At 38.9% G+C, this 16,087-nt stretch overlaps 1 protein-coding gene across 1 annotated transcript in view; it reads right to left on the bottom strand.

The window, feature by feature from the left end:
* Positions 1-3,861: 3,861 nt before the first annotated feature.
* The window catches only part of ESCO1 (establishment of sister chromatid cohesion N-acetyltransferase 1), a 29,178-nt gene continuing 16,952 nt past the window's right edge, over positions 3,862-16,087 (bottom strand). The window contains exons 7-10 of the mRNA XM_009872936.1: positions 8,924-9,013; positions 7,076-7,219; positions 5,820-6,007; positions 3,862-4,396 (exon numbers count right to left, since the gene is read on the bottom strand). Coding sequence (XP_009871238.1) covers positions 4,249-4,396; positions 5,820-6,007; positions 7,076-7,219; positions 8,924-9,013 — 570 coding nt within the window. The 3' untranslated portion in view covers positions 3,862-4,248. The remainder of the gene's footprint in view (positions 4,397-5,819; positions 6,008-7,075; positions 7,220-8,923; positions 9,014-16,087) is intronic.

Raw genomic sequence — 16,087 nt, 5'->3', positions numbered from 1 at the left:
GCATTGCTAAGACACAGCAAACAAAATAAAAACAAAAAAACATTTTAAAAAAAAAAAAGTACAATCACTGTGGAGCAAAGTGCAACCAATATTTATCTAGACTGCTCTAAAGGATTCCCCACCATTCTGCAATAGGCTTTATTCCCAGAGATAAAATTACCACATCGGTTACGATTTGAAGGATCCTGGCTTCGAGTTATTTTCACATCAGTCACAACCATCGACACTGATCACACAGCTCGTCAGGCTGCAGGATGTAGGAAAAGGATGTCATTTGGTTGAAGAATCCTTTCTTTTTTCAGCTGAGCTTAAGGGAAGAAGCTGTTCTCAGCAGCTGCCAGCTTGAATGTGTGACATGAAATGCAACCCAGTGTGTGGAATTTACTGAAGATACGTGGAAGAGAGCCTACTGTGTCTCTTCAGCTCTGTACTGCAGTACAGGAATACTCAGGGGTTTTAAACTACAATATAACGTAGATATTTGTATTGAAAGGAATAGTCTTGTTCTCTGTGCAGTGTTAGTTTAAAAATTGTGTATGTATTGAAACTGTCTTTGGCAAAATTTCCACAGGTGTTCAAAGTTTACTACTTAAACCTGAACAAAACAAAAACACGTGGCAGGCACTGTGCCCCCGGGTTCTCCCAGCGCTGTTACTTCACCCTGTTAGGGAAAGCAAGAGGCTTCTCCTAGATGCCCTCTCCTTGGTTAGAGGCCAAAATGACTTCCCAGCAAATCACCTTCAGCTCCTTGTCAGAGCTTTGAAAAGTGGGGGTCTGGTCCCCTTCACGTACAGAAGTGAGCCCTACTCTACACCCGGGGCCATACACAGCGTCCCCTTCCCTCAGCTCCAGCTGGCTGCAGAGCTGGGGCAGGGTCTGTTGAGCCACACCCGGATGCAAAGCAACACACCACAAAACACACAGGAGGGCAGCGCTGCCTGCGCCGGAGCCGAGAGAAAAGGAAGGTATTTTACAGTAGCTCCAGGGGGACTGCTCAGGACTCTGTCCGTAAGTGAAGATCTTTGAGTGCATCACCTGACACTGTCATCCATTATTTTTTGATTAACCTCTGTAAATACCGGCTGTAGTCACACATTGCTCTGCTTACAAGCGCATTACTGATCCTTGTTACGGTGTTTCTTGATGAACTTGGTGCAGTAGCATTGCGTTGTCAGGGTTAAATCATAGCACAGATACTCCTGTGGGTTACCCCACTGAGGTTTCCGTATAAAAAAACAACCCAACCCAATACACTTCCTGCACATCATGACCCCTTCATTAAAAAGAAAAATGCAGCATATTGTTAAAAGGAATTCCAGAATATCAATTTACTCCAGAAAAAGCAGTGAAATTACCTTGACCTGCAACTCATTGGAAATGGACCTGCCAAAACTGCATTTTTTTTTAATGCATAGTGTTAATTAAGCAACTTTTTTTATCTTGTGAAAGAGATGTTTACAGATGAAAAGAACATAATATATTTGACAGAGGCTAAAGGAAAATGGTTTGCATATATCTGTGTTAATGTAGCTAAACTGATGCTGTAAATTTAGCACATTTCAGATGAACACCCCCTTTCTGTAAATTTATTTTTTATTTTCCTTCAGACACAACCTGCCTTATCTACTTTAACACCTGGAAGAAGTAGGGATATAAAAGATGCTTCTCGAAGCTTTCAATACACATGTGAATGTATTCCACTAGTTCTGGGTCTGCCAACTCTGAGTCAGAGGGTGGTGTAGAAGTTCCAGGTATTGCATGTTCAAAAACAGTTTCCTTTTTTGTTTGTATCTTTGACATTTGCACTAAGTTCTTAAAAATTCCAGGTGCTGAGACTACTAGGAGGAGTTAGGTATAGCCCTCTGGTGAAGCAGCGTGTAATTGTCGTGAAGGTTCAGAACGCATTCAGAAAGCCAGCGTGCTTTGCCTACCTTTACCAAACAATAGCAAACCCATTTCCTTAACTCTCTCTTGTGTGGAAAGGAGTTTTGGTACCGCAGCTCGGGAGGTGTGGGTCTGCCCCACTGAAAGCTGCACCTGGCCACCAGGCCACTCCTGGGAAGGGACCACTATTTGCCACCTTGGTTAGTGCTGTTCCTGTTTGGTTCTAAGCCTCACCCTCAAGGCCATTCTTCTGAATGTATTCAGCAAGCCAGCATTATATTTTACCTGTAGATGTTCTTGTCTATTCACAGGTTCAATTTGAATGTAAACTAAGATTTAAAGAATCATATGCAGATGGTTTTTGCTTAACTTATGTAATTGCTTTTTGTGACTTTTGGAAGAGGGTTAAAAATGTTGCTTTCCTAGTGTAAAGTTTTCTTAACCAAAAAAACTTGGTGAATTTAGCTTCACTAGTCAGTCTACCTCATGTTATTGTTTATGAACTGAACCTGTCCAAAGTTGTGGCTACGGTATGTTTATAATGTGCTTTCATTAAATCTGAATATATTAAGTTGCTATTTAAAGTCTGTCTCTTTAACTGGTGCTTTCCACAGGCTGGGCCGCTGCTTTCTCTCGTCACACACAACAGCACTTGCCCCGAGAAACCCACCTCATGCTGCCAGCAGCGATCCTGCTCCTTGGTTTTATGGTGTTAACTTGGCTGGTGTTCAAGATCTTCCAAACCGGGTACTCAGGCTCTGGGAGAGCAGCTGTTTCAAACAGACAAGAGGGAGGCAGTGAACAAGCTGTAAATACTGACTTTTAGCCCCCTTAAGTGTAAGCAATCGAAGACGGGGCTTGGTCTGGCCCCACTTCAGCACATCACTGAGGCAGGAACTCAGGAGCAGCAGAAGTACCTGTGCCCCACAGTGAGGCTCACCAGTAGATTTTCTGTGACCCCCCACACCACATTTTTGACAAAGCCCTTTGCAGTCTGCTCACAGTCCCCTCAAAACTTACAAGCTGAGACTTTTCAACAGCAGCCTCTGCAGACCAGAATTCATCACCATTCGGCTACTTCACTTTTTCGTGCTCTGAGCAATGTTTCAGAGGTGGTGCGAGTTCTCTGCTCTAGCTCTAGCCTGAAGTTAATGACAGCACAATACAACCAGGTATCCTACCTGCACACAGATTCCAAAATTAAAACAAATCATGAGTTTAAACTTATTAAACCCTTCCTATCTTACATTAGGTTTTAAGCTATTATTCAAGGCTTAAGTCATTGCCCCTTGCCATGCTGTAAGCCCTGCACTGGGATGGTGCTGGTTCAGGGCTGTGGGGGAACTGGTCCCTGGTCTGTCACTGTCACACAGGGAATCCCAACCCCAAGCCAGTGGGAGTGCAGCGGCCATGATCCCTAGAGGCTGCTTCAAAACACACGGTGCCATCAGCCACGCAGGTGATATTTCACACGCAAAAGTACGAAATACACTGAAGATTCAGTCACACTTATTATCAATACGGAATAACTTTAAAAAAGCTATCAAGTGTTTTATTTTTCATCTATCTACATTATGTACAGATCAAGAAAGGCCACAGCAGTTTTTCAACATACAAACCCTTTAAAAGAGGAGAGATTTATGAAGTATCAAAGTGAAGTCCACTAACAAAGGTATATACTCAGTACAGTACTTGCAGAAAAACGACGAGTGCGCCAATCCTTGAGGTGTGCATTCCACCTGTCACTCTACAGCTAACCCAGGGGAAGGAGGGGGTGAGGAGGGGACTGGGCTACCCAAGTTTCAAGGGTGCTGCTGCCCAGCAGCCCGAGCAGCGCACAGGACGCACCCCGGGAGGCCAGCATCCAGCCTGTGAGGGTCGCGCCCCAGGATGACTACACCATCATGCAACTGAGCGCAGCCTTGAAGTCTGTCAGTCAAGCAACTGTGACCAGCCTCCCCCAGCCACTGGAACGGGTGGCAGGAGCTGGGCGCTACAGCACTGGTATATCACCGCGTTAAGAACTTCAGCATATACTCATCAGTGAGACTAGAGAGTCTTTGCATTAGCTTACAGTCCACTAGGAACAAGTTTCTGCTGCATGTAAACATGACTAACTAGATAAAATACAATCAAACTTTTGTAAAAGTTAATAAAATATCTTTCTTTTTAAAAAAAAAAACAACCAAAGTTAGCCTATTACTGCATTGTTTACAATTTTAATAAAATAGTACAACCTTTCGGTTGTTACCAGTCCTGAGTTCACTGTAATAAAAATGGCCCTGACTTCCGCGGAAGGTCTGCACCCACTCAGTGCATTTTGGCAGAAGTCTCCCAATAAAAATGGAATTCCTTCGGGAGCAGCTAAGTCTGGTGCTGTCCGTTAAGGAAGTTGTATACCAGGAACTGGCCGGTGCCACAGTACTGCGTTGCAAAGAGTTTTCCATCAGGAGTAGGGTCAGAGAAAGCGATTTCTTCTTTACTTAAATATGAGCCATATATGAAGTTGCTCCTGTTTAAAAGAAAGGCAAAAAATATATAATTACCCTCAAGAATTACCCTCAGGTAATAATGCAAGAATATTCGTGCCATTAGGCCATTAGGTGGTGTGGACATTCAGAAGAAAGAAGCTTTATTAGGAGGAGATGGTTCTATTTATATGAGCTATCTCCTCCTTCCAAACAGCACGGAGGATCTCATGTTCTGGGAGGGTTTTTATAAGGTTTTGGTATTTTAGAAGAAATGTTCGTACAGAGCAATTGCTTGCAAGTTCAGTTTCAGAGGTTTAAAAAAAAAAAAAAAAGGGCAAGCTAATTCATTCCAACTATTTCTTCATAAAAAAGAGACTGCTAGAGCTATGACTACGATCACTTGGAATGAAATCACAAGCTAGAAACAAGTCAGGGTGCTAACGGAGGCGGCTTGAAAGGACCTGATGAAACCTTCAAGTTTCTGTTTGAAAAACACATTTCACATTTGGATGAGAGCACGTCTTGGATTAATTTAGAACACAACCTCAAGGCATAATTCATAAATGAAACACTTTCAGTAATAACTATATGAAAAGGAAGATTCAATTTGCCTAACTTCTCAGTGAACACAATTTATGTATGTCTTATTTGAAGAAAGAGAAGAGAATCGAGGACTACCACTGTATCGAGCTGGATGGCTATGCGAGCAAATTTAGAAAACTGATCTCGGGCTTAAAGACCTTGATCAGGGAAGGAAGAAGTAACTTGCAGAGCAAGTATGAACGTCAATTCTGTGGATGTCTCCATTAAATCTTGAAGAGAAGACAAAAGGTACAAAATCCTTTTTAGTTAGTTCCCTTCACTTTAGTGTATATAGGAAGAAGATTTTGCAAGGTTCTTAACACTGCCTGACCAGGTTTTTGTGACTCCAGGTCAGCTGTGAAAGCTCAGGTAAACAGGAAAACTAAAAATATCTCATAAAGCTCAGTGAACCTGAGTAAAAAAAATAAAAGTTAAAAAAAATGTACAGCTGGAAGCCACCAGACTCTATCAAACAGTTTGTGCACTCCTCTTTCTTCTTTTCCTCTTTCTGCCTCTAAGGAATAGTCACTTGGCGAATGGTTAGGGTCACCGTCCTTCTTAACACTTGGCTACTCTCACACTTTGACCAAAGACACTCTCATTTCCTTAAACTGACAATTACCTCAGAGGAATTTGTCCAAGCTCACTGGCAGTCTGCTAGGGTGACTTATTACAATTGCTTTTAGCATAAAGATTTCTGTTAAAGACAAGCTATTGCAGAATCCTGACATTAGTTATTGAATTCCACATTTTACCAGAACCATCAGCTGTGCTTCTATCACCAGTGGCTTAAAAGTACAAGCTTGAGACACACAAAGCCATAAATGTCTTGGACTGAGTCCTACATAAAACACGTGTAACTGAGGAACTCTTTTGTATTACCTAAGACACTCTATCATCCGAGAAGCAATCTTCTTTCGACGCATCATGCTGAACACCCATATTCGACTAATCCCACAAATAGCAGGTTCTGGAGAAGTTGAACAGCACCACGCTTTCTGTCTTTCAAATATGACTTTCTCGTTTTCTGAACTGATTTCTGGAACCTTGTCTTCTATAACTCTGTAACCCTGAAGATGGTATAAAAATATTGTCACTTCGTAAAAGTATCACTAATGACTGAACAAAGTTATTCTTGTGTAATTTATTTCAGTTAAACCTACTCACTTACTACAATGCATTACCAAAAGACTGCATGTTTGTGTGTCATTTAACTCTTCTTAACAGTTTCAAAATTGGAACAAATGATAAAACATTAAACAAAAAAAACCTCTAAAACTTATCAGTTTTAAAATAACAGCAACAAGTAATTCGATTCTTATTACCACCTGTGTTAAAGTGTTTGCAGCAACTTCTCTGACTGTGACTAAGATTTGTTTTGCTTCTTGTCTGCTACTCCCAAGGGGCAGTAGAAACAAACACCACTCTTTATAAGGGAACAGACAGAACACAAAACTAAGTTCTGACAACAGTTTTTAGTACCGCAACTGGCAGCACAATTCCCTGTCCTGCCGCCCACCACACAATTCTGCCCCCCACTTCTGTTCGTTGTGAGGCTGTTTGACCCTGCAGTAACTCAGCTCAATCCAACCAAGTATCCACTTGTTCAACCTCGAGGGATTTCTGCTGGGCAGGGAACCGAATCTGCTTGTCAGTGAGCAAGAGGAGGTCCAGAACGAGCATAAGAATATTAGAGGAAGAAAAATTCCACCCTTTGGCCACAGCAAGTTTTAGATGAGCAGGTCTGTGCCAAGTATGACACCATACGTGCATCCTGGGCTCAGTGTCAACTATACAAAACCGAGTAACTATTTCAGAGTGGTGTACCACCACAAGTCTCCTCCTCTGTGGAAAAGACATAAACAGAATACTTATCTGCTAAATGGCTAGGCTTAAAACGCCAAGGCAATTCTGTTGTTTCAGAACACCTGAAGAACACAGTCACTACACATAGAACCATAGAATGGTTTGGGCTGGAAGGGACCTTAGACACCATCTAGTTCCAACCCCATGGCAAGGACACCTCCCACTAGACCAAGTTGCTCAAAGTCCCATCCAGCCTGACCTTGAACACTTCCAGGGGGGAAGTGTTCTAAGCACTGACACCGATTTTCTTTCTCCCAAATTCAATCACTTACCCACTGGATATGTTCTGCAATTAAACAGCCAATGACTTTTTTGTCGTTGGAAATAAAAAGAAGAGTTTTAGTTCTAGAGTAACACATGAGTGGAGCTTGCTGAAATCCCAAGTCATTGTCTACCATTTCTCGAATTTCTTCAACCTGTCAAAGTAAGTTTAAATGCTGTATAAGAAACACATGTAGAAATTTACAGAAAAAAAACCAGCTTTGCAAGAAAGCACAAAGTTATCTGGAACACTGAAAGCTAAGTTAAGGATTATCCTAAGTAACCTACAACACATTGGTCTGCAAAAATGCTACTTAAATAATACTTGGCTGGAAATAGGAAGAGTAGTGCCCTCTAAGTCAGCTTCCATTAAGTCCAAACTTCAATTAGTCAACTGCTAATAGAGAGAACACAGATAATCAAACTGTAGACTCTGATATGCAGAGTGGTGACAGTTGTAGATTCTCTCAGCTTGAACCACACAGAACTACAGATAACTCTATCCTAAATGACTTAATTTGCTACAGTCTTCCTTTCCTCTCCCCCACTTAAGTACTTTATGTAATTTTTTCTTCGGTCATTTTAGTATGAAAATGGGTGTGCAATGAATGTACTAAAATGAAGATAATACACCAGAACATCAGAAAAACAAAATTAATAAATGTATCTCTATTAAATATTGCAAACGGAAAATTTCTCATTTCTTTTCAATTCAATAACTTAAACAATTCTGTAAGAAAACCCGCTACAGTCATGCCATCAGAAAGAACTGTCCCGGGCAGCATTTTGGTCACCAGAGATCCTTTCCAACCTCAACCATTCTGTCATCCTGTGACAGTGGTGCTGTAAAAGAGTCACAGCAAACCCTCAGCTAAACAGAATCAATGCCATGCTACTGAAACCACAAATATAATGACATATTAAGATGTACAAAGACAGTCTAGCCAGCAAGACAACAAACGTACCCTGCTTCTGCTCCAACTCTCCACTCATGTACTGTGCCCAGTTTTAGACAAAGACTTTCAAGAGAGGCAAGAGAAATGGCACAAATGAAAATAAACTAGGAGAAAAGTATGCCAATGATCAGAGCTCTATAAAATATTATTTAGGAGTATAAACTAGAAAACAGCACATCAATCTTCTTACGGTGAAACAACCAGAATTTGTTCAGGCACAAACAAAGCTGTTGCAAAGAGGAAAAGAAACATCTAGGGCAGTATGATTAGCACTACTGATCTTAAATGGCAGTAGAGAGTCTGTTGGACGTTTAGGGAAATCTTCCTAATGTTACAGAGAGCAAAACATTGCAACGGAGTCTGAAGAGGTCAGAAAAACCTCTGGGGTGTTTGAAGTTTTGGAAAGTTGTCAGATGCATCATAACCAAAGCTGATTCTGCTTTGGATACGGGAATGGCCTAGATGACTTTGAGGCCACTTTCCAGCCACATCTGGTTAATCCAAAAATCATTTAGAGAACAGTGCTGCGTTTGTGCTGTGGAATAAAGTCAATACATTTCAGTTTGCTTAAACATAGCAGGCAGCTTATATTATATTAAATATCTGGCAGACATTCAGCAAGTATATATATAAAAAAATATTTTAAAAAAATCAGTTGGTTGATGCTCTTTCCAGCTCTGCCTTTGACTCCTGCTCAGACCCATCATCTCTCTGAAGAGCAGAGCAGTGCGTAAGAGTGAGATGTCTGATCTGTTTGTGGAAAAAGCTGCAGAAGCACTGCAGTTTTGAGTCCAACCTCCACTGCTCACATAAATTACACAAACTTTCCTATGAACATTCTCATGATTTACATAAAAACATCAAACCAGGTAAGCTATAAAAGTCCAGTCCTTCTCACCATACCTTTTTAAGTGCATACTTTGGATCATCAGGAAGAACCATTATGATCTTTCCATCAGGATATTCAGCCAAAATTCTCTCCTTTTTCCAACCCTAAATAAAACAAACACTTATCTAAATCATATACAAGATGTACTTTTACAAACAGATATTGCATATTATTGTTCTAGACACTGAATTTATGCAGAGACTTCACACTATTTAGCAGTTGCTTTGCTAGAGAAGGAAACATCAGCTAGCTTTTTAAAATAAACACAACAGGTATAATATGAACTTATTTATACAGTAATTTATACAATAGCCTAACTATATCTAGAAACAATTTATGAAAGTGTCTTATAATTTCCCAGCTAGATTTTTTTTTTCCCCCCAGGACTGCAGTGCAAACTGAATCTTAAAATAGAAGTAGCAAACTCAGCTCACATAACTGATTTCCAAACCTATGTAATAGTTATTTCCAAAGGCCAGTGAATGGGAAAACCCCTAAGTTTTAATAAAAGATTTCTTTTTAACATAGTTACCTCCACAAATACACACTCAGTTTTAAAGTTTGGCATGCGAAAGACCTCCAGGAGGTTCTAAGTGAACTGATTGGCATGCAGTTGCCCAAAATGTAAGGAATAGTTTATTTTGTTACTGATTATAACTGTTAAAGCCACAAGAAGGATACTAGAAAAAAATTTATAACTACCTTCTAAGAATCTAATAGGGAAGGAGACTACGTTGTGTGTATCTGAAGTATAAACATACTCAAAAAAATAGAGGTAATTAACTCTTCTTCAGATCCACACTCGTGGTGAATAATGAGCAGTACCTGCATGGAAAAAACAAAACAAAAAAGCCACTTAAATCTAGTAAGATGGGACTGGTAGATATTAGAACTCAAGTTGCTTTGATGGGACCTAAAATACTGAATGCAGAAGTAATTTCAGCCACTCAGAAGGCTGATCAACAAGACTTACTCACAGCAACTTTAAATAAAAAAGCCTTTGAAGAAACAATATTGCTGGAATAATTCTCATTGAAACCTGTACCTTCCCACAGAACAACGTTCACCTGAAAACTAAACAATGAAATTCAGCACTGAATGAATTCCAGATACACTACCACCAAAAAAATGACAAACTTAAGTGTTACAATACTTGATCTGTAACTCATGTTAACAATGCTGATTTTACTCCCTTACCCCAAACAAGCCATGAAGAGAGTAATTTGAGAGATTTATCTACTTGCTGGTAGCCCTGGAACTATTTAAGTATAAGTTTAGGACCCAGCACAGCAACGTTTCCACCACAGACGACATTTCAATCCTGCCTGCTTTTCTTCTCGGTAGTAGTTGCACTAAATACAAACAAAAACGAAGATCCTGTTTGAATTCCTATGCATTACAGTCTGAACACAAAGAGCAGTAAACAGCAGTGTCACAACGTGCAGGTAGGCACCGGGATTGTGACATACTTTTTGAGGCTGTTAGGAAAAGTGTCAAAAGCTTCAGGCAAGGATTACTACTCTCCAAACTCAAATACCCTCCTCTCTCAATGTCTTGTCTTTTGCTGCCTTTCGGTACCTGTTGGCCCTGCAAAAGTTTCCTATAGCCTATTTTAAATGAACTGTGACAATCACTCAGCAGATAAATGCAAGTGTTTGATAATTCTATCATCACAGCATCCACAATGTTGCATGCCTAATGAAGAGCATTAAAATCTAAATTTTAGCTTGCAGGCCTAATGCAGAGAATTCAACCTTAGTTTTAGGTTAAGGTATCCTGTTAATGTTACAGCCAGGTATTTCCAAGAAAATGAAATCCTATGAAAAAAATTTTGTGAATATCATACTGCTGTTAAACTTTTAAGAAACAGTCTATCAGCATAAGTCTAAAAATAATTCTGTTAAAACTCCTGCAATACTTAAATACTCATTACTTTACTTATTGTCCACTTGTTCATTTTCTTAAGTGCTTAGTATAATACAGGGATGGATTATATTCACAGGAGCAGTAGTTTCTGAGTTGAAATATTCTCGAATTTATTTACAAATGCACCACTTAGAGGAGGCTTTCAAAAAATTTTCTGCAAACCCTAGGCTCAGCCAAAAATGTCTTCATTAAAAATCTTAAGTCATATTCCTTTGCTACTGATGCAGCTCTAGGAATTTCAGAAAGGAAAACTAACACTTCACTTAAGCATCTGCATCTGCAGTATCCTTATTGTTCACCTTAGTAAGGAATGAACTGTGCTCCCTTTAAGCCAGACAAATGGAAGTAATGCACAAGACTGGTCACAGCTCTTTCACGTTCTCATATTAAAGCTGTTAGGGAAATGTGCTATAGCTTCAGCTGGGACTGAGCCTATTACATATCTACAATACACAAAATATGCTTTAGTATCTGTATCTTACCGAAGACAGTATCACTGAACTTTACCTATTAATGTTTGGGGTTAGTTGGAGTTTTTTGTTGTTTTTTAAAAAGTCACTATTTTAACACTATTAAAACAAAATACAACAGTCTGCAAGGTATTTCAATCACAGAGATCTAAAGTAGGACTCCTTTCACTCAGGCAGATGGCAAGAATGTTTTATGATAGTAAGAAACAAAAGCATTACGTCTGCAATATACTTTATAATATTGTACTGCGATGTCAGAAAAAATGCTTTTCCTTTCCTTCTAATTGACATTACTTCAGGGCATTGAGACTTATTTGCTGTTGAATCAGATGCCCAAGCACTGATGTAGCATTGCTTGTGATGATGCAAGAAGTTAAAAGGAAAGCTTTTGTTCCCATCCAGATACATGTTCTGCACGACTGGGAGTAAAAGAACACGGTCATATCACTCCTCCCTGATATCAGAAATCCGTCCTCATCCACAAATTACCAGCAGTAGCACAAAGCACATACAGTCTAAGCACCACAACTGGGCAGACCGGTGCTGTGCAGTACCTCAGCAGTGCACAGGAACTGCTGCATCCTCCCCTCCACGTCACACCTATTTATCCTACAGAACACAAGGCAACTCTGCAATGCACAGTTAATTCATTTTTTATCTACCTCAAAGTTTTCCTCCCAATTCAAACAAGATTAAATATTGCTTCTGCTTGTTTGTTAAGGTACAAAGGCAACAGAATTGCAAAAGAAATAATTCAAAAAAAGGCAACAGACAAGCAGTCTACCACATCATGAAATAACACGGGCAGTAATTAGCACTGCACTGTGTAGTGAACTGCTTCCTCTGGATATTATGTATGTATACAACGAATGACAGTAGAATACAGTTGTACAGATGGCTCTGACATTAATAAGACAATAATCGAGATGTGTACTGCTCAATTTCACATGAAATACGTTCTATTTATAATTTAAAATAATCACTGATGTAGATTTGTCTTTAAAAGCTTAAGTTAGGAGACACTGCATACTGCCTCCCATGCATTTCCTCATGTTGTAAAAGTGCTTATTTAAGAATAGGAAATCAAACGGCAAACCTGGTATCTTTCTATATATCTCAGCTCTGGCTTGTCTGTACTCCCTTTTCAAATGAATACAAATAAAATAAAATTGGTGGTAGGTTTTTCTTACACTGTTTTTTCCTCAAAAATATTGAGGTAGTGAGGAAAACGTGCTTTATACTGAATAATTCTTAGACTTCACTACAAAAAGCATTTACGGAATTTCCTCCTAATATCAAGTTTAGTATGAAATTTTGTGCACTTTAATCCTTGATAATTTGTAGCAGAGAATGGGTCTACTGCATTTTTCTTTCTTACTCCATCAAATTTCAGATTCTCTGCCCCTCCTTCCTATGAATGTAATACACTAAGTGAGGTTTTGACTGTGAACACATTAAGATTCTTGGATGTAACTACTACATACTACCCTCTGTTAGAACTAAGATTCTTACAGAAGATAGCTAAAGGTAAGAACTTTATTTGAAATATTATTAAGACTTATATTGTACAGATATATCACTTTTGGAATTAATCCAAAGCAAGACAAGCATGAAATCTTTCTAAGATATCATCAAGTTCATCATCATCTTTAATCCTGATACTCTATTAACCTTAGGTCCCAAAAAGTCAAATGTTGCCTTTTTTTTAAATCTGAAAATCTTAGGAACCTCACAAATGAGCTTGGGTGCAGTTACAGCAGAAAAGCTATTTAAAACGTATCTAATTAGATATTAGCTCAAACAACAGCTTCTTCCACTTTCTTTAGCTCAAGACATCGTTCTCTAAGACGATGAACTTGAAATACAAACACATTAAATGCATTTGCATCAGGCACCTGAATTCACATGCATTTCCTAACTTAAGTTTTTGGGTTTGCACCTCAAAAACATCATTAAAAATAATGTCTTGCTTCCAAAGAAAATCTGCAGAAATACTAAGTTGATACTATGTGGTATGACACAATATTGTGCGATATCATGGCTAAAGGATTTTATAAAACTGAACCACATGTCCATCCTACAAACTTGTCCATCCTGCTGGAGTTGGCACTTGATGTATATATATCATCACTAAATGCACACACATGCTAGAACAGCGTATTTTTTTTCTGGAGACTTTCAGATGTCTGAAACCAGAAGGACAGTGAGACAGATTCCTCCATTTGCCTGCAGGAGGGAACACCTCACACACTAATCTGTTCCTGCTCTGGTACTATCCTTGACCACCTTACCTTCTTGCTTATTTAATTCACATGCTTCTAACAACAGCAAATGGCAATTTTTCGAAAACCTATACCAATCCTTGCCAATCTTCTGTTCCCAAATCTAGAAAATGTCATTAAACTTGCCAAACTTTCTCTTTCCACACAAGGCCTGCCGTTTCCTTTCTCTATCAGCCATCCAAGACAAAACAAGTATCCCGACACCATCTCCTTGTTAGCCTGTCCTACTTCTGAGGGCATCATGGAGTTTCTAGAGACTAGAAAGAAATTTTTACTAAAAGAAACAAGATAGGCCTTTAAAAAAATAAAAACATAACTTGTGTTTTGTTGAAAACAGCACATAATTTATTTTTTGATGCAAACTATCTTCTGGCTGCTCACAAAGTAGCTGGATGCAGGTGGGCAAGACACTAACAAAGTCCATTTTCGCAAGAAGCTCAAGCACAATAGTGTATATAGGCCGCCTTCTTGTGATTCTGTGAAATGAATCATCAATGGAACTACTAGGCATGTAACCAGAGACACTCAAAAGGGATGAAAAAATTGAGAAAAAGTCTTCTCAAATCAGACTGGGACTGCACCATAGAAAACGAAGAATGTCAATGACGAGAGGATGAAAAATGCTTCTTAGATACCTTACAATGGCCTCCAAGGCAACAATAATGCCCAATATATTAACTACATAAAAAAGAATATGTGGAGAGCTGATAAAGTAACATACCAAGGTCACCAAGACCAGAGTTTCCTGGACCAGAAAGCCTAACCAAGAAGTTATCAAGACATTCTCTAGTACAAGTTTTTTATTCCATGATGCTACTTGTCCAGTTAACACTTTCTGTCAGGGAAAGGAAAGTAATTCTAGTTTCAACACAGTAACTACACAAACGTATCTGGAAACCAAGTGTATCACGCCTCTGAGCCATTCTCTCTCCAACAACTCCCACTAGAAACCTCCTGGCAAAACTACGGTAATTAGCAATCATTCTTTTGCTATTTCTGGATGACTAAAAATTCACAAGTAGAGACTTGGTGTATTAATTCACCAGGAAGAAGGCTTATCATCTAAAATTCAAATTATTTTCTAAGAGGAAGTGAAGATGTTTCTGTCATGGATATTACCACAATACAATCAACCACGAATCACTGACTATGAGTCAAATGACTAGTGTTAAAGACTCATCGGTTTAGCAGGGCAAAAACCCATGCAGAAAACTGAGCATTGTTATGAGGAAGAAAAAAAAAGTCAGAGGATAATTTAAAGACTTGAAAGACTCCTTCCTTTGCCTCTTAATCTACAGTTTCTAGTCAAGAATAATGATCTAAACCATTGCTCTATAGTTGTCTACAATGTCACAAAACACAACTGGTCTTAAAAGACTTCAGAGATGGAACTGTTTCCTCACTGAACTGACAACATAAATAATTGGCTTGAGTACACATCATGTGACATTTTAAAGGGATGCCTAGCAACTGAGAAAATATGGAAAAAGCTTTTCTCAAACTAAAAACAAACTTAACTTCATACATACTTACTCACAACTAGTTTAAGGCAGTCTGCTTTTTCACTTCTAGCTTAATCATGTTGTTACTCAAGACATACATACAAGTGAGAAATTTCAGCTCTTTCAGCTTCCAAAATACTCAAACTTCAGTGCAGCTTCCTACCTCCATGAACGTGGCAGCTTTATTTAACTACTGAACACATCTACCAGCTTCTGTGCAAAGGAACTAACACCATTCTCTGTAAATTATGCTTACATCATTGATAATATTTAAGATCTGAAAGCATTTGGTGAGGGCCAGGCATGGAACAGGGATATAGGACAAACAGGAATAAAACAGGGAAATGTATTATATGCTGCCATTCTAATGTACTCTGGTCCATCACACTTTCTGTCCGGTCTTGCCCTACACCGTAGCTAGTGTGTCTAAGAAGAGATTTTACAAGATGTCTCCATTATTCAGCAAAAACTAACAAAGAGCAGAACAAACACCACCACTATTTACTAAACAATTTCAAACACTTTACTTATGAAGGTGTATCTTTGTATTTGTAAACAGTGGGATAAAATTGAACTTGAGATATAAGAGTAGCCCAATAGGCATTTGGTACCTACATGAAATGAATTGGTGGCCTCAGTTCAGTTATCCTGGAGGTCTTATCTACTCGAGTGTAGAGTACTGAAGGTAACATGCGTGATAAAGAAAATAGGCTTTGTGGATTCTGTTCTGGATTTCAGACATGTGAACAGGTATTTCCTATAAGTCTTGTAATATCAGCTAGTGTAAGGTAGCTGATTTTACAATATACTTTAAGTTGTACAGAATTTTTCAAATTTGAGCCTCAGAAATAGCACATATCATGAAGTTAAGAAATAATATTTTGGACTTTATACTTAAAAGATTACGATTACACTATGAAGTCAGTCAAGTTTCGATATACTATGAAGTTGTATCAGCTGGATGCCTAGGCAGTTTCTCTTCAAATTACATATAATTA

Source organism: Apaloderma vittatum, unplaced genomic scaffold (assembly GCF_000703405.1).
Source record: "Apaloderma vittatum isolate BGI_N311 unplaced genomic scaffold, ASM70340v1 scaffold4667, whole genome shotgun sequence".
NCBI classification, from domain to species: domain Eukaryota; kingdom Metazoa; phylum Chordata; class Aves; order Trogoniformes; family Trogonidae; genus Apaloderma; species Apaloderma vittatum.
Note: the sequence above shows the minus strand (reverse complement) of the source record. Positions and strands in the feature narration are given on the sequence as shown.